The sequence below is a fragment of the Ambystoma mexicanum genome, chromosome 4p (genome assembly GCF_040938575.1).
Source record: "Ambystoma mexicanum isolate Mex_15411 chromosome 4p, UKY_AmexF1_1, whole genome shotgun sequence".
Taxonomy (NCBI): domain Eukaryota; kingdom Metazoa; phylum Chordata; class Amphibia; order Caudata; family Ambystomatidae; genus Ambystoma; species Ambystoma mexicanum.
The window spans coordinates 1,229,964,569-1,229,983,030 of record NC_090927.1 but is presented as its reverse complement, the minus strand read 5'-3'; the positions used below and the strand labels follow the sequence as shown (position 1 = coordinate 1,229,983,030).

Below are 18,462 nucleotides of genomic sequence, written 5' to 3'. Positions count from 1 at the left end.
TTTTTTTTTTCTATTTTGGAGCTCTCCTGGCGTTTGGAAGTGTTGACTGAGGTAACATGGCTGCCTGAAGTGTATTTTGAGGTGAGGTGAGGTCAGGTGGGTCGGGGGAGGTGAATTGAGATGTTTTTATTTTATTTACTTTGTGTCTGTGCACGCCGAACTGCGGCCCCTCCTCTCATGTGTGCACATGTTTGTGCTGTCGGAGGAGGGGTGGGCAGCTTGGCAGAAAGGAGCCCCGGGTGAAACAGAGTATTCAGCTATTTTGATTACTGTCTCCGCTCGCCCTGGGCTCCTTTCCAGTCATGTAAGTTATTTTTAGAAGGCAGGGCTCTGGCGAGCAAGCCCCCCTCGGGACTAACTCACCAGAGCCCTGCGTTTCTAAACGCAACTCATATGACTGACAAAGAGCCGAGGGCGAAATGGAGACCTTCAGCATGCTAGCTGCATGTCTCCGCTCGCCCTGTGCTCCTTTCTAGTCATGTAAGTGATTTTTAGATGGCAGGGATCTGGCGAGCAAGCCCCCTCGGGATTTCCTCGCCAGAGCCCTGCCGTTTTCAATAGTACCTCGCATAACTGGCAGTCAGCCCAGGGCGAGCGGAGACATGCAGCATGATAGCTGCATGCCTCCGTTTCGACCCTGGGCTCATTCTTTCAGCTATTTTTCGAAGGCAGGGCCATGAGTGGACTGGCCTACAGGGAACTCTGGAGATTTACCGGTGGGCCTTTCCAACCTGGGCCTCTTTTGTGTGGCATTTCCTAATTTTCGCATAGATAAAGCATTGTGCTTGCTGAAAATGTGTCATGTGGCGCCACTTTGAAATTACTTCCAGGGCCTCTTTTGGTCCCAAGTAAGTATTTCCAGGGCCTCTTTTAGTTCCCAGTCCACCCCTGGCACTCTTTTCAGCTATTTTTCGAAGGCAGGGCCATGAGTGGACTGGCCTATAGGGAACTCTGGAGATTTACCTGGGCCTCTGCACCCTGGGCCTCTTGTGTGGCATTTCCAAATTTTCGCATAGGAAAAGCATTGTGCTTGCTGAAAATGTGTCATGTGGCGCCACTTTGAAATTACTTCCAGGGCCTCTTTTGGTCGCAAGTAAGTATTTCCAGGGCCTCTATTAGTTCCAAGTCCACCCCTGGCACTCTTTTCAGCTATTTTTCGAAGGCAGGGGCCAGGCTCTGGCGAGCAAGCCTCCTCGGGACCAATGTGCTTATGGGTTTACCACATTGGACTCACTGCAAATGACGCACATTTAGTACATCCAATCATTGATATCAAAACTTATAAGCTTCTTAGCGAGAAGTGAGGGCTAATACGCAGGAAAAGACGTCTATCGTTCCAATGTGGCAGTAATGTGGTAGTGACAACTTTTTTTTTCTCCAGGTGCGCATGGGCTGGTGTAATATTGGGGTTACATTAGTGCCCTGTTTCAACTTACAGGATTAGCGAAGATAGAAGTGCCAGATATTACTGTCAACTAAGGGCTATTGTTCATAAATGTGATGCTAGGTGGTTTGAACTTCACAAGACTATTGCTGAGAGCGCAGCCAACACTGTAGGGATGGTGGCTGGCCCTAACTCTTTCCCTATGCAGCATGGATTTTCGGTATGCATTCCTGTTTAATGGTTACCACTAGTGCAGCTGGTGCATGTTGTACATGCTGGGCTCATTTTTGTTTCACCCCTGTGCTCATTTTCAGTCTTTTGAGCTATTTTTAGAAGGCAGGGCTCTGGCTGGCAAGCCCCCTCGGGACTTCCTCGCCAGAGCCCTGCGTTTCTAATAGTAACTCGCATAACTGGAAGTCAGTCAAGGGCAGTGGGTTACATTTTGAGTAGATAATTGCATGTATCATCTGCTTCTGGAGTTCCAGAAACTTTACTAGATCTTCAAGTTGTGAGACAGTGATGGAATAAGTCCATTTATGTGTGCTTAGAGCCCTGCCGTTTTGATTAATAGCTGCAGCCTTGTTGATCCCAGGCAAAATAGAAGTTTTAAAATGGGGCAACTTTTCATGCTGCTTCTTTCCAAACTCCACACTGCATCAGTTCCACTTTAAATCACTTCCCTGGCTGGGGTGCACCCAAAATACAGTTGGTAATATAGTCATTTTGTGTACATTAAGGGATCAATAGACACACTCTACAGTAGAAGGTTACCATGGTAGCTCAGCAGGTTGAGAGACTGTTGCCGAGATGTTAAATATAAAAAAAACTGCTTGTTATCGTATGACTTTTGCAATTCCTATAAAATGTTTGGCCAAGGCATGGGTTGGGCTGGTCGCTTGCTTATATTCAGGGGAGAGGGAGGGTGGGGTATTCTGCCCCTGTAGTGAAAATCAAAAGTTGGCACCATGAACCCACAGTTTTTAATTTCCTAATAACTGCTGTCAGCACAACAGAAGCATTTATATGTGATTAAGCAGTTTGTCACGCGTATACCATCTTTATAAATGTAACCTGTGATAAAACCCAAAGGAAGGGGCACAAAAATGACGTGGTATTTGTGTGGTAGTCTGACAAAAAAAGAAACCGTGAATGCAAGTTTAAGCAGCATTTTTGAGTTTAGAAATTATTTTCTTTCCTATGAAGGTGTTAGATGCAGATTTGGAAAACAATAGTGTGGCAACAAGCATTTTTCACCCAACCTGTAAAGAAAGCAAATGATGCAACAGAGGCATCCTTCAAAGTTGCACATTATTTGGCAAAACACAAATGCACTTTTACAGATGGTGCAGTTGTGAAAGGTGCGATGGCTCTCGTGGCTGAGTCAGTTTTAAAAGATTTTAAAAAATGCCCTGACATTATGTCTGCCATTTCAGATGTGCAGTTGGGTGCAAACACAATGGCAAGGAGGGTATCTGCACTATCCGCCAATGTGATGGGGCAATTAGAAAAAGATTTGGGCATATGCACTTTTATTTCTCCATTCAGTGTGATGAATCAGTTGATGCGAGTGGTACTGCCCAGCTGGCACTGTTTGCTCGAATGGTGTTTGAAGACTTCACCAACAAAGAGGAATTCTTGACCTTGCTGCCTCTGAAATCCACAACCAGAGGTGTTCATCTCTACAATGAGGTGAAGAATTATTTTGTCAAAACAAAAATTCCATTGAACAAGTTGGTAGCAGTAACTACTGATGGTGCACCAGCAATGACCGGCGTCATTCTGGTTTTGTTGCGTGCTGTAAAGCAGACCCTGATTTTCCTCCATTACTGCACTACCACTGCATCATCCACCAGCAGGCAATTTGTGCCAAAGTGATGGGGTTTGATCACGTAATGGCACCTGTTGTGTGAATTATTAATTCAATTTGTGCAAAGGCCAAACAGCACAGAATGTTCAGAATATTCCTGGAAGAACTATCTGCCGCACATAGTGATCTGTTGCTACACAGGAAATCCGATGGCTTAGCAGGGGAAAATACTACGTCGCTTTCACTTTTGCCAGAAATCAAAGACTTCATGAGGTCAAGAAATGAAGACATCAGCCAATTATGCAGCATTTCTTGGCTACTTGATTTGGCATTTCTGGCAGATGTTACTGAGATATTAAATACTCTGAACTGTGAACTACAAGGAAAGGGTAAAACCATTGCTGACATGATAAGCGCAGTAAAGACATTTAAGTCAAAACGTAACCTTTTCACTGAACAAGTGGTGAAAAGGAAAATGCATCATTTCCCTTCTATAATGCAAATGCTGACAGAGCATACAGCTAGTCCTGAACTCCTGAACATAGACAAATACAGCGGTCTCCTGAGCAGGCTTAAGGAAGAGTTCAGTGACCGGTTCAGGGATTTCGAAAAGGATTGAACCGTGTGTGATGTTCATCGCAAACCCCTTCATATAAGTCAATGTTTGTGAATTTACAGAACAAATGGGTGAGCTGTTTAACCTGAACAGTTGTGCTATGGAAATGGAGATTGTCAGCCTGAAAGGGGACATTCTGTTGAAAAGCAGACAATCTCACACCAATTTCTGGAGCCTTGTTGATCACAAGGAGTACAGTAACATTTGCACAGCAGCATTAAAAGTGACTTCTCTGTTTGGTTCCACCTATCTCTGAGAATCTGCATTTTCAGATATGAACTTCATCAAATCGAAATTTCGAACCCGCCTGACCGATGAGCATCTTAGTGACTCCATCCGAGTTGCTGTATCAAGTTATACCCCCGACTACAGAGCGCTGGTGAATGACATGCAGTGTCAACCTTCACACTGAATGTCTCATTTTCCTACATTGTGAAAGTCTTTTTATGAGAACTTCTAATAAAAAAGAATGCAATAAAGAGATTTTTGAACTTAACATAAACATGAAGGGATATGTTATTCCCTATATTTATGAAGGGAAAATTACAGCTAAAAAAAAAAAGTTCCAATGTTTATGAACAACCCCGACCGCTGATATCGCCCGCAAGTAGCTCTCGCTGTTGGCCCCCAACTGAAAGTAGCTCACGCCAACATAAAGGTTGGAGACCCCTGATATAGACAATCCGGGCCACTACTACGCTCCCGGGTGAATTGGCAGCCCGCACACTCTGGGCCCGGGATCCCATTCTCTTCGTTCCGCTTTCCTTCCTGCTTACTTATACTATACTCGCTCCCAGCCTCTCTTGCTCCCTCATTTACAGACACCAGCCGGCAGAAGCACACGGCAAGCACGCCCACCGGCACTCTCTCTCAACCCCTGGTGGGGGAGAGCATCTGGTTTCTGTCAGGCGGACTGCCTGACACCCAGAGGAATCTTCTCTGACACCAGAGGGGCTGGGTGCCCTCAGCGGCAGCCTCAAGCTCCCTTCTCCGTTTGTCTCCGACCTTTTCTCTCCTCATTCTTTCCCATCCAGCCCTTATGCCAAGCGGGGACCCACCAACTCAAATCGCCGACATTACCTCAGATGCAACAATGCTCCCCCTGCTGGTGGAACCTACCATTATCGGTCTACACCCCTCTCAGCGCGCCAGAACAACAGAAACTCTCATAGGAAACGTGCCATGATACGAAAATGTACACACACTTGATCATAACCAAGTGGCACCTATTACCTGCTAAACCCCCCACCCCAAAAAAACAGAGTATGTGGGTTTACAGAAGGAGGCGTTGGTGTAGTCCATGGCAGATAGAGATTGAATTCTATTGATAAAAGAAATTTGGGTGAGGGTGGTAACCCCATATCTCCGACCCATTTTTCTTTGCATCTCTAAACATTGTTGCATCATTCTTCAGACAGAAGGCTGTTTGAAGTATTTCAACGGTTAACTATTAAACATGAGGTAATGACTCCCGTAGATAGCAATCTTATCAACCCTGGCTCTTGCTGCTATCTTAAACAAACCTGTTGTTCTAGGTGTGTCGTAGCAAAACAAATACAAGGGTAAAATTAACTGCATTCCAGCAACCATATTATTCTTGATTTTGTGAGTGAAACTATGGGAAGTTCAGAATGTTTGAACACATGAACTTGAAGACTCCCTAATGAGAACTTCCAACATCAGCCATTACTGTGCGCAGTTGCACAGTACTTCCATCTTTAGGACTTAATGAGTTCAGATGCCAGTGCAGTGACATATTTAATATCCCAAGAAATGTGTGGAGCTCCTCCTGTTTGGCTCGCTTCAAAATATCTACTTCCTGTTCTCTTCCATAAGCATTGCATCTATGAAGAGCATTTTCTTCCTGAATGGGCTCCTACATGTTTATCACTCAATGGGCTTCTGTAGGTTTGTCATTGTAGTCTTCTTACACATGGATGCAGTGCACAAATCCCCCTGCAAAAGCATACACTAAGTTACCAATTCAGAAAGTGCAGCATTTCTGTCGATTTCTCACTCCACTCGGAGGGACCCACATTAAATGACCACTTATCCAACCAAACTAAACATTACAATGACAACGGAACATTTGATCAACATATTTCAGTAGGTCCCACAGTTATATATCATGTTTAACTTCTACGATCAAAGTGCAGTTAGCACAATATGCATCTTCATTGGTGAATATTATTTTCTCTTCTTCCTTAAACTATTTTCCAAAGTGTAATTAGACATTATCTTGTTAGTTCAATAAACAAGAATTCATTGTGAATCTTTTTGGTTCCATTTTTTTAGGTCGCTATTGGGAGACAGTAGAGCGGTTAAAAATAAACCAATTTTATAGCGCTCCTACTGCCATCCGCCTGCTGCTGAAATATGGTGATAGCTGGGTGACAAAATATGATAGATCTTCACTCAAAACTCTGGGTTCCGGTGAGTAACCTCTCTTGTTGCTTCTTTATTGTGTATACGTTTTATTTGTATAACTGAATAATTAATCAACTTCACGTTGGTTTTCATTAACAGCACTATATACATAACACTATATAACATATTTTGGGGCCTCATCATGAGTTTGTCTGTAATCCCGGCTGCAATACCGCTAACTGTAATAGCCCTAGCACTGACCGGTCCGGTGGTATTCCCACCAGATCAGGAGTTGGGCCTAAACGGTAAATCCCCATTCCTGATTGGGTCCATTGGACCCAATGGGGAATTTTCAGTGCTAATACAGCGGGCTAATACAGCCGGCTGTAATACAGCCGAAAACAGGGATTTTCACCTCCAGAAAAAAGCTGGAGGTAAAACAGCTGATTTAGCGCCCAACTCGTGATAGGGCCAGCCCTTAAATGCAGCGGTAATACCCAACTCGTGATGAGGCCAGGGCTGGACTGGGAACTAAAAAAAGCCCTGGAAATAATTACTGGGGACCAAAAGAGACCCTGGAAATAAAGTTAAAAGTGGCCCCATATGACACATTTTCAGCAAGCCCAATGCTTTTCCTATGAGAAAATTTGAAATTACCACAGAAATGAGGCCCAGGGTGTAGAGGCCCACCTGGAAATCTCCAGAGTTGCCTATAGGCCAGTCCACCACTGGCCCTTTGTCTTTTAGGGAATTGTTATAATAATGTGTATATTCAAAAACTATAAGGGATTACATTTACAATGAGTGTAAAAGTGAATTTCGTAATCTGTAATGCACATCAAAAGGTGAGCTCGCAAACTTGTTTTTTTCCTTGATTGGATCAAAAATTAGATATGATAACCCATGTAAAATAAATGGTAACATAACACATGTTTAATCTGAAAACAAAGTACAGTTTTCTTTTCACATTAAGTAATATGGAAAAATATATATTTTTGGTTGTGGCACATTATGGCAGTGCTTTGTTCCACTACACATGTCCAAAGCCATTATTACACAGAAAAGAGAGAAATAAGGATATCTGGTTGGCTTGGCAACTGGCAGGCAATGCTTCTACTTGTATTGCAAAAGCACAGTGTGTTTCTATGTCACCTTAAGCAGTGGTCGAAGTGTACGAAAAGAAGTCGTGGAACTATGTTCCCTACTGGCCTGATCCCCCCACCCCCCACATCGCCCACTCCCCACAAAGCCCATCACTACTCCCCCCCTCCCACGAACAATCCAAACCCCCAAACAAACACACCTGCTGTTTAAGGGAATGTTCAGTGCAGTACACTGAAGTACAAGTTTAAATTTATTCCTACACTTTTATTTTTAAACTAATCCATTCTGGAAAGATTTCTTTTTGAAATAAAAGTATAGGAACAGTAACACTTTTTTTAAAAAAAGTAAAGGAGCCACGCTCCTGCCCAATTCGACCACTGCCTTAAGCCATTTTAACCAGATAGCGGGACTTTAAAAATAATGTTTCCAATCAGGAGTTGCGTTTCATTGCACAGTGATCCTTCCTGGCATTGGCTTCTTTTCCTCCCTTGGAAGGTATCTATAGATTCCCAGTAATGACCCCTCTGATGAACATGATCAGACTTAGTTTAAGAAGCCAGCACATTCTTCTGCATCCCTGATACCCGTACACAACACTGTTACCACCATCCTTGATAAGATGTGCAGGCTTGTGTTGCCATAGTCTGAAATGCATTCCACCAGAGCACATGCGATAGGCCATGAGCCAAGATGAGACTTATAGACAGTGTCCCGAAGTGGATGTGAACTGTGGGGTAGAACAATGTAAGAAGAGAAGCGTGGGCATGGGACAAGAGTCTGGACAGAGGGCACTAGGGTGGGATGGAGGCAGAGCTGTCTGTGCAAGGGTCTGGTTAGCAGACAGAATATGGGCGGAGGCCTCTGGGCAAGAAATGGGGGCGGCAGGAGGACTGTGTGTGGGAGATATGGCCAGGCATATCACAGTGGTGTGGGCAGTTGGGTCTACGCAATTTTGGGAGTAGATCCTAATACAGTGGGAGTAGAAGCAAGATAGTGCTCCTGGGCCGTCTCTTCTGCACGTGCAGCAATAGCTCTAGACGGCCTGTGATCATTTTTATGGTAGGTATGCTAGGTGCAGTATGGTACCAAGTTATATATCTTAGGTAATTTCTGACGCAGAAAACATGTATTGTATATTATCAGTGCACCAGTGTTCTGTACTACCAAATACACCTGCATACTAGTGGCTCCCTTTGGGTGTAGTGCTAGACACGCCTGCATGATCGCCAATCTTAAAACAGGCCATTATTTCCATGGTGACACTAAAGCACATTCTCTAAGACGGAAGAAGGATGCCTCTCTGTTTATATATCTTCGCCTCTGCGTCTCACACGGCTCAGGCAAGGAACCTGTCACAGATGGCACAAGAAACACTCCAAATCTCCAAAGAGTCCGTTCAAGTTATTTTGTATTAAAATATCAAAGGGCCTACGGCAATTCCCCTCTCTCACATCTCATGCACCTTTGCCCTAGCCAAGTAATCCTTAGCCCCAGATCAGTTTATAGCAATTGTTTCACCCTCACTATGCTAATCCACTAAATGCACTGAGATCTTTACCTAAGCAACCTTTATCTCACTAAACTCCCTCAGGGACTTCCTAACTTTCCCTTCTCTGTTCAATTATTAGGGGATGTGGTATTTGTGCCTGGCAAACACCCTGCTTCATTCCATCTTTTCCACTCACTTTATAACAAAAAATCCGAAATCATTCAAGAAACTGACGCAATAAAATCAATTCTCACATATGGTGCTCACTCTAAACTAATTAGGCAAATACTGCATCGCCATTGGAATGTCTTAGAACTTGATGGCAACCTATTCCCAGACATCGGAGAAAGAGTAAATATAACCTACAGAAAATCTACTTGTTTGAAAGATCTCTTAGTCTCCAGTTACATGCCTCTGGAGAAATCTGTGGGTTTGGAAACGTGGCTGGATCAGCGGCCTGCTGGTTTCTATAAATGCACTAAGTGCAAGGCTTGTCAATTTGCACAAAACAAGACGAGCTACACACATCCTGTACTTGGCAAAACAACGCAGATGAATTCAAGAATATCCTGCAACACAGAATTTGTTGTCTATATCCTGATGTGTCCTTGTGACTTATTGTATGTTGGAAGTACCATTTGCAAGCTTACATTACAGATTCTCCAACATATGAGAACAATCAAAAACTGTGATCCCTCGTATCCCATGGCTCTATACTTCAGGGACGAACACAACAGCAACACCGGAGAGACTCAGTTTTTTCACAGAGTGGAGAAACCATGCAGAGGAGGTAATCGAGAACTAATGTTGCAGCAATTGGAAACTAACTTATTTTGGATTTGGAGATGAAGAAACCCAGGGGACACAATTTAGATGAAGAATTATACACATTCCTTGGAACCTAAAACATGCAGTGACTTTAGGACCAACGATCAGCAAGGTTTCTCCTCTTCTTGATTTGCAACCTATTTAACTCTTATTCTCAAATTAATGCATATTATTTTTTTGTTTGTTATTTCTGAAATTTGCACCTAGATGTTTGGTTTGGTCTTGCCATTCTTCTTGAGTTGGAGTTTCATTTATGATTCTTGTTTATTTTATTTCCCTGCACTTTGTCTATATGGTTTTCATAAACATTTCTCGTATCATGTTAGGTTTGGTAGCCTAAGGTCATGACACGTTTCTGTTTCCACTGCTATATCTGGTGCAGCCTGCCATATCCCGTCAAGAATTAGCGTTACATTTTGGATTGATTATCCAGGCTACTTGATGTCCAACCTCACGATAAGTTAACAACTGACACGCTTTGCATGAATGCTTTATAACAAGGCCTCTGTGTTAATTTGGAGTTTTATACAGCCAAACTACGAATAACTTACACTTTATGTGGCCTATTTCACGCAGCATCTACACGGAATTTGCACTATGTACTTTATTCAAACCTTTCCCAGGTGGTGAAGTGCAAGCAAATGTGGGAGGCCACTTGGTCCTACATCTGTTTTGCATCTTCCTAGCTGCTGCTCAGGAGTACTTATCAAGGCACTATGCACTTTGATACGGGACATTTTGCAATACTTGACATTGCATTAGCAATTTCTATCGGCCCTCATTACGACCCTGGCGGAGAACCATGGTGCAATTTGCACCATGGTCCATGGCGCTAAGCTGCCAACTCCGCCATGGTGGTTTGGCGGACTTACCGCCCCATCCTGACCTTGGCGGGGCGGTAAGTCCCCAATCCCCATTTACCCTTCCCCATTCCCATTTTTGCCCCATAGGGTATAATGGGAGTGGGGAAGGCGTTAATTACGCCACCGTAAATTACGGTGGCGTAATTAACAACAAGTCCCGTAGCGCCATGGATTTTTCCGCCTGCAAAAAGCAGGCGTAAAAATCACCATGGCGCTACGGGAACTCGTACTCTGGCGGAAAGGGGCGCCATGGTTTACGCCGGCGTAAACCCCTTTCCGCCAGGGTCGTAATGAGGGCCATCGTCTTGATAAAATCTTTCGGCTGTTTACTTTGCATATACCTATGGAGCTTGCACTTTAGATACTGTATAGTCACAATATTTGATCATGCACTTATAATTTCGGTTTACCTTGATTATATATTTCAGCTGCTCATGCACCATGCACTTTACTCAGGAGTTGTATTCAGGGCTATATCCCAAACACAGCTACCTATCCTGCTTTTACCTAGGTTATATTCACTTTAGATACAGGACAAGCTGCAATTTTTGACCGCTGGGTTTGAGCTCTGATAAGGCAGCATGCATTGTGTCCGGGAGATGCTACTCACATGCATTTAATGATATCATGAAATTGCTTTGGAGATTGTTGACTTACTTCCGGAGCAAATGGCTCCAACTTATTTTCAATGTAGGTAATTGTTTACTGTTTTTACAGTTTTTACAGTTGAATTAAAAAATGAACGTGCAATTGATTATTCCATTAGACAGCCACACATCAACGCGTGCTGTAGCTTTCTGCTCGCGCACGTAAGTTTTTATACATCAAGCACTTTACACTTTCTTTTTTAAGGTGGCGGCTTTTATGAATGGTGATTGAAATGTCTCATATACACGTGTTATGAATGACCTAGATAACGCCGTCCATTGTTTCTGGTGGGCAGAAGCCACTTGGCATTAGTGTCAATAATACAGTAGATACATTGCGCTATGCACTTCAAGGATAATGTGAATGTCAATGAGGTGATGACTCGCAATATTCGTTAAGCAACTCAAAAATGGCCACCGAATTTGGCAGTCTATTTTCACTTCCTAATCATAGTAACAAAGCCCATGAAACAAAGAAAGGACTGCGTACACTAGTGCCATAGAGTTTTGCCGCTCGCCTTCCCTTTTTAAACTTGATTTTTGCACTGGTCGTATTGTATGTGAACAAGGAACCGGTTGGTTATGAAACGCGTTGTACCGCATTTTACTTTGTCCCCTGTGATGCCAATAAAACTGGAATTCTGAATTGTATCTGTCAGCGAGCTTTATTTAAGGCATTAGACGTGGAGCCTTTAGAGTGCAATACCCAGCGTGAGCACATGCACTGTTTCCTCGTTTTCAATATATATATACATATATATATAATTTATGATAAGTCATGTATAACAGAAGTGTTTCTAGGCGTGACAAGGAGGGGGAAACAGTAGGAGGACAAAACAACAATCTTACTAGGCCTTGTATCATTCAGATCGCGCAAGTGAAGGAAAGAGGGAAGGAGAAGTGCCAGGTGGGGAGGGGTGGAGGGAGAAGTGCAGGTAACTCAATAAGTGCTGCCGGAGGGTGTCTCATAGGTGCAGAGATAAGGGACTGTAGGATTGCAGATACAGACCCTTAAGTGCTGGGGGAGCCCAGAGGCAGTGCCAGGGCCACTGGACCTGCAGGAGCCTGGGTCTGAGTTCAGTGGGCAGGGAGGCTGTTCCAGAGGGAAGCCCCAGCCGCGGAAAGAGATCTGCCCCCCAATCTCTGCTTTGAGAAGTGTCTGCCCCTCAGAGAGTTGGCGTTAGATGAGCAGAGAACTTGAGAAGGAAGATGTTTAGGAATAGAACGTTGGAGGTAGTGCACTCCCAGGCCCCAGAAAGCCTTGTGAACGATGCAGAGGGTCTTGAACTTGATCCTTTCAGCCACAAAGAGCTAGTGAAGATATTCCAGAGCTGGAGAGATATGACCCCTGGCTTGAGGCCAAGGACAAGTCTCGCAGTCCTGTTCTGGATAAGTTGTAAAGGTTGAAGAGTAGAGAAAGGCAGATTTAGAAAGATGCTGTTGCCTAGAGAGGACCAGGGCTCTGGAGACAGTGAGCTTCTGGGGGCAAGTGAGAAAAGGCAAAATACCTCTGAGAAGGTGCACCTGATAGTGTGACTTCTTAGAGATGTCGGACATGTGTGGAGAGAAGGAGAGGGTAGAGTCAAAGATGATACCTAGGTTCTTAGCCTCACAGGAAGGTGCAGGAAGCATCCCAGGGTGGGCAGCCAGAAAGAGAGAGGAAACGACAGAGCAGGTGTACCGATGAGGAGGATCTCGGTCTTACTGGCATTAAGGAAGAGATCATTGTTGGCACACTGTGAGAAACCTGAAGGTGTCTCACCCCCCGGGATCTGTCATCCAGGTGGCCAGGACACGCAAATACCTATTGGATCCAGTTCCTGGGGATGGACCAGTGGGAGGGGATCACCTGGATGAGGGGTCTTCGAGGAGTGGAAGTGGGACACCGAAGGGTGAGACGCGGTACCTCCCTCCCTATAACACGTTTTCCCCATCCTACCCCGTAGGATATTTGGAATCTCCCACACACTGATTCTGACACAAATACTTTTACACCGTGACAGACAACGAACTAACACCAGAGCCGCTTACCTGACATGTGCCAACACGAGGTTCAGGCAGAGTCAGGTAATTGAAAATACTCACACACACCTGACAGCCCTTCCCCTTCCCCACAGGGATAAAAGGTGGAGCATGAGAGTATACTTTGAGCAAGACCAAACACAAGTGGAAACAACTATTCCAGGATGGCAGTTCAAACGGAGGAGAAAGGCGGCGAGACCTGAGAGAATGACAAGAAGGGAAGTGCCCTGGCCCTTTTTCGTCCCAGACCTGCAAAGCCTCCATGAGAGGAATCAGAAGACCGGGAACTACAGCTGGTGTGTGGTGTGATAGATGTCAATGGTGGAGGAGGCCCTACCGCACTGATAGCCAAGGCGGTGCAACGCACTTGCTACCGTGGCACCATCCTTGACTCCCAAGACAAGAAACATCAATGAGTTCAGCACAGCCAGTGAGTCAGAGAGAGCTGACAGTAAACCGGACTGTGCTAAGCCCAAGGTTGCAAATGGCAACATTATATGAACAAAGAGTGTGTGTTTGAACTTTAAAGAAAGCCCAGTGAAGGGCAAGCTGCAGAGTGGTCAGGTGCCAAGTGGGCGCTTACTCCAAGGACTCTGGCTGGTCCCCTTTGTTGAAACTTCAAGTACCAGAAGGCCATGGGAGAGGCCGACGTAAAGTGTTAGAGTGGTCATACAAGGGTCGAGTCAAACCCATTGTACAATCGGAAGTCTCTAACACGTTGAAAAGAGGAAAGCAAAGGGAAATGAATCCTGCATTGTGATAAAGCAAAGTGAACTGTGTATTTGGCAAATGGGAACCCGGCTGAGGGATGCCTGCCAATTGGGGGTGAATCATAAAACACCCATGAACATTGTATTGATAAGAGGGAACCCGACTGAGGGATGTCCACAGTGAATGGTTGTATAAAACGACAGTGACACTCTCGAATATTATGGATGGTGATATTTTGAAAGGAAGGTTGTTGTGAACGCGACTGAGGGAGGCTTTGTTGAAAGATGGATCAAAGGCTGGTTGAGGGGGATCCAAGTGGCGAAGAGTAATCGCCCAACGCAAAGGATTACCAAAGGAACGTTTGTTTGTTTGTTGTTTTGGTCCATCAGGCCCTCTGAGGCAAGAGACTTTGCATAAAAGAGACTTGGCCCCAGAAGTTCCTCATAGCGTTGAAAAGAGATGTAACCTTGTGCTGAAGAAGCCCAGCAGTATTCTGTGCTCAGGAGTCCCACCTTGACCTGTGCTAAAAATGCGGGGAAGGTAGAACCCAGCTATACCATCCTGACTTATCCTTTTGTTAACACTTCTTTCTTTTCTTATGAACATTATCCCACACTATTTTTGTAGCATAGCGGTAATGAGTGGCAATAGGTTTTTTAATATTGGCCCTTTTGATTTCACTAGACTCCACTTGGACAGTGTTATTATTATTTGATGTTCGTTGCTTGCTCCTATCTTAGATTTAGGTTTAGATTAGGTGTTTATCTCACCCATTATACAGTTTAATAAACACCCTTGAACTGAGATCGCTTGTGTCTGTCTTTATTTCAATACCATGTCTTCCTTACAGCACCATTACTGCATTGCTGCCAGATAGTCTGATATGAGAGAAGGAGCAGAGGTGGCTGAGGGGAGCCTGAAGGAGAGCTGGGTGTCATCCCATTACACTGAAAGTTAGAGCATAATGAAGCAATGCGGTGGGCAAGAGGTGCCAGGTAGTGGTTGAAAAGCCACGGAGAAAGGTGAGACCCATGGGGAACACCTCAAGTGAAGCGAGAGATAGAAGAGAGGAAAGACCCCAGTTGGACCTGGGGGGTCGGTCAGTGAGAAAGGAGGTCAACCAGGCCAGGTCCTCACCAGTGATACCCAGGTTGTCACCAAAGGCGATTGAGCAGAATGGCCTGGTTGACCTTGTCAAAAGCAGAGGATAGATTGAGGAGAATGAGGACAGATGGAAGATCAGAGTCAAGATTAGAGAGCAAGTCTTCATGGATGTTGAGGACAGCAGTTTCTGTGCTTCTGCCAGCTCTGAAGCCAGACTGGTGGTCATGTAGACAACCATCAGGTTCAGTATGCAGATTAAGCTGGAAGATGGCTTTTCCAGGAGTTTGCACATGAAAGGAGTGATAGAGATTGGGCGATAGTTAGCCGGAGAGGAAGGAACGCCAGAGAGCTTCTTTACAAGGGGGTGCACAAGGGAGTGCTTAATGGGGTGGGAAGGTTCCAGTGGCAAAGAAGTGATTTCAGAAATCGGCCAAGGCTGGTGCAAGGGTGTTGTTGTGGTCCTTGATGGTTGTGGATGAACAAGGAGAGAACCTTTCATAGCCTTTCATAGATCGGACTTGTCTTATAACATTGTGAGGGGTTAACAGGGGAAAGGAGGAGAAAGGAGGAGGAGAAATGGGCGAAGACTGTCCAGGGGTGGTAGAGGAGAAGCAAGAGGAGATGGAAGTGGGAGTGGACAGGATGTCCTGAGTTTTAGTAGTGAAGAGAGAGGCCAGGGCCATGCAGAGTGCCTGGGAGGGAACAGAGAGGTAGAGACTGCAACAGGATTGGCCATCTCCTTGCAGATTTTGAAAAGTTTGGCTGAGTTGTTAGATGCCGCAGAGATGCGGGCTTGGATGTAGGCTCTCTTCTTAGAGAGGAACGAGAGTCTGTACTGCCTTTGGAGCAGGCGGCAGGCCAGTTTGTCAGAGGGTGCGCAAGATGCCCTCCACTTCCTCTCAGCTGCCCTTCACTTGCGTTTAAGGGTGGCGAGGTCAGAATCGTGCCAAGAGTTGCTCTTGAATGTGGGCTTCAAACGGATCATCATGACAGGGGCAAGGATGTCAAGAGTGTTAGAGATAGAGAGAGGAAGGTTAGATAGGGCTGTGTCATAGTGTGAGTCAGCCAAAGGTGTAGGAGGAGGACAGAAAGTAGTGGCAAAAGCCTCAAAACTGACACACGCTTCATGGTCCGAATGACTGAGAAGGTAGGTGGCAGTGCTGGGGTCTACTTGACCTGAAGGGTAGAGAGAGAGACGTGTGTGGAGAGGAGATAGCGGTTGCTCCAAGAGAGAGGTGAGAGGGTTAGAAATTGAGAGGTCTGAGGAGATCATCACATCCAGGGTGTGCCCTGCAGAGTGAGTTAGGGCCAGAGAACAGAATAGAGAGAGAAAGAGAGAGAGAGAAGAGAGAGAGATGCAGAAGTTGCAAAAGAGCCCCAAAGAGGGGCTAGTAGCATCCAGGTGGATGTTCAGGTCTCTGATGAGGAGAAGTTGAGAGGTAGAGGCAAGGAGAGAGGAGGAGAGGTCACCCCACTCAGAGAGGAAGAGGGTGACCTGGTCAGGCGGCATGTAGATAGTGGACACAGTGAGAGAGAGACCAGGAGAGATGGAGAGACTGCAGACCAGGCAGAGTTGAGAGTAGCGATGTGGAATGGGTTGCCACCTTTGAAGGACTTCCGTGGAAGGGTACAGGCCAGAGGTACACCCTGCACAAGTGTTGAAGGTGCCCGAGGATTTGTGGAGGAGGAAGGAGGAGAGAGCGGGGTAGTCAGAGAGGAAGAAGATAGTGCCAGAGAGGTGGCGGAGGAAGGAGGTGGCAGAGGAGTCAGAAGGGGGTAAGTAGGAATAGCAGGAGAAGAGAAGAAGTTGATAAGGCACGGGAAGTGTCTATCAAAAAGGAGGAGATTGGCTTGAGGGCTCTGGACCAAGACGGTGCCATTTAAGTAGACATTAATGATGGTCTTAGAGGAGTAGAAGGGGGCCATGAGGGCCTCCCACCGGGTTCCACCATTAATGGGAGAAGAGGAAAAAGGAGCGAGAACAGAGACCATGTGGGAGATCCATAGGCCTGGAGAGGGAATGACAAAGAGGATGTCGGTAAGAGTCTGTCTGGAGGAAGCACTGATGTAGGTATCAGAGATAGGGAGGCCTGGGTTGGAGACCAGGATGTGCCTTTTGAGCTTATTCCTGCCAGGCTTAGTGAAAGGAATAGGATAGTCGATAGAATAGTAGTTCGAGAAGATAGGTGAGACAGAGAGCACCATAAAGGGTGTGGGGCAGAAAGAGCGGGGGAAGGGAGCCCAAGCAGAGGGATGGGGTAGAGCTGGGGGCAGACAGGAGGGAGGCACAAGAGGAGGGGCACAACAGGGAGGGGAGCACAACACAGAACAAGGAACACCGGACCTACGAGATCAGATGCAATACAAAACCATCAACAAAGCACAATACACAACAAGGAACCTAGAAGTAAAGAATGCAGGCAATGCAATGAAAAACCGTAGAGAACAACACAATGTCAATACATTAGAGAAAATAGCAGCAGTTCAAAGTACAGTGCAGAAACTCCACCCCCCCAAGGCACAGTAAGCAACTGAAGAACCAAGAAGTGGATGAATGCAGGCAATGCAAAGGTACAGTAGTGAAACTAAGCAATGGAATGGCCAGGGAAACCGAACGTAAAGGGGTGACAAAACACTAGGGGGGGTCATTACAAGGTTGGAGGTAGCCATGGTGCTTATAGTACCATGGCTACCCCCTTACCACATACCAGGCCCGGGTTCCTCGAATGAGGAATTACCGGGCCATTCTAACCTTGGAGGACCCAGTAATTCCTCATTCAAGGAACCCAGACCCTGGACATCCCCATTTCCAATCGAGCCCCCATAGGGCTCAATGGGAATGGGGAGCATGCTAATAACGGGCCCGTTGATAACGGGCCAGTTTTTAGCATGCTGGTCCTTTAGTGGCTCCCACTAAGGGCACCTGGTAAAACCAGCCGCACTTAGTTGGACCTGCTAAAGGACCTTGTAATGCAGTGGTAAGGGGTTAACAGCACTGGCACCTTTACCGGCGCCATTAACTCCTTACCTCCAACCTAGTAATGACCCCCTAGGTCAGAGAGTGAAGGGGCGAAGATGCGAAAGCAAGGTAGGGAACACTGGGAGGGGATGATGAGATATATGATGCTTGGGAGCGCACACCCCTCTAAGTTGCGATGGAGAGCACGCAGCCTATGTTGTGACATGGCCTGATGCGAGGGAGCGCTGCGGCTTAAGAAGCAGGGAGCAAACGCAGCCTAACTTGCGAGGAGTGCACGTGGCCTAAGTTGCAAGGCAACGCATGCGACCTAAGTTGCGTGGGAGCACATGTGGCTTAAGTTGCAAGGGAGCCTACACAGCCTAGTTGTGTGGGAGCGCACGTAGGCAGGGGAGAAACAGAGCGTGTGGATTGGGTGCGAGGACCAGTTGCAGGGGAACTTGTGTGCGTAGGGAGAGGGGCACAAGTTCTGAGGGGATGCATGGAGTGTAGCGGTGATAACACTCCCTGCACCTTCTTACCTTGCGGACGCAGAAAGGAAGG

At 45.9% G+C, this 18,462-nt stretch overlaps 1 protein-coding gene across 1 annotated transcript in view; it reads left to right on the top strand.

Moving 5' to 3' along the window:
* The window catches only part of ACSS1 (acyl-CoA synthetase short chain family member 1), a 968,098-nt gene that overhangs the window by 427,937 nt on the left and 521,699 nt on the right, over nucleotides 1–18,462 (top strand). Inside the window, exon 7 of the mRNA XM_069606883.1 lies at nucleotides 6,103–6,240. Within this exon, the coding sequence (XP_069462984.1) occupies nucleotides 6,103–6,240 (138 nt within the window). The remainder of the gene's footprint in view (nucleotides 1–6,102; nucleotides 6,241–18,462) is intronic.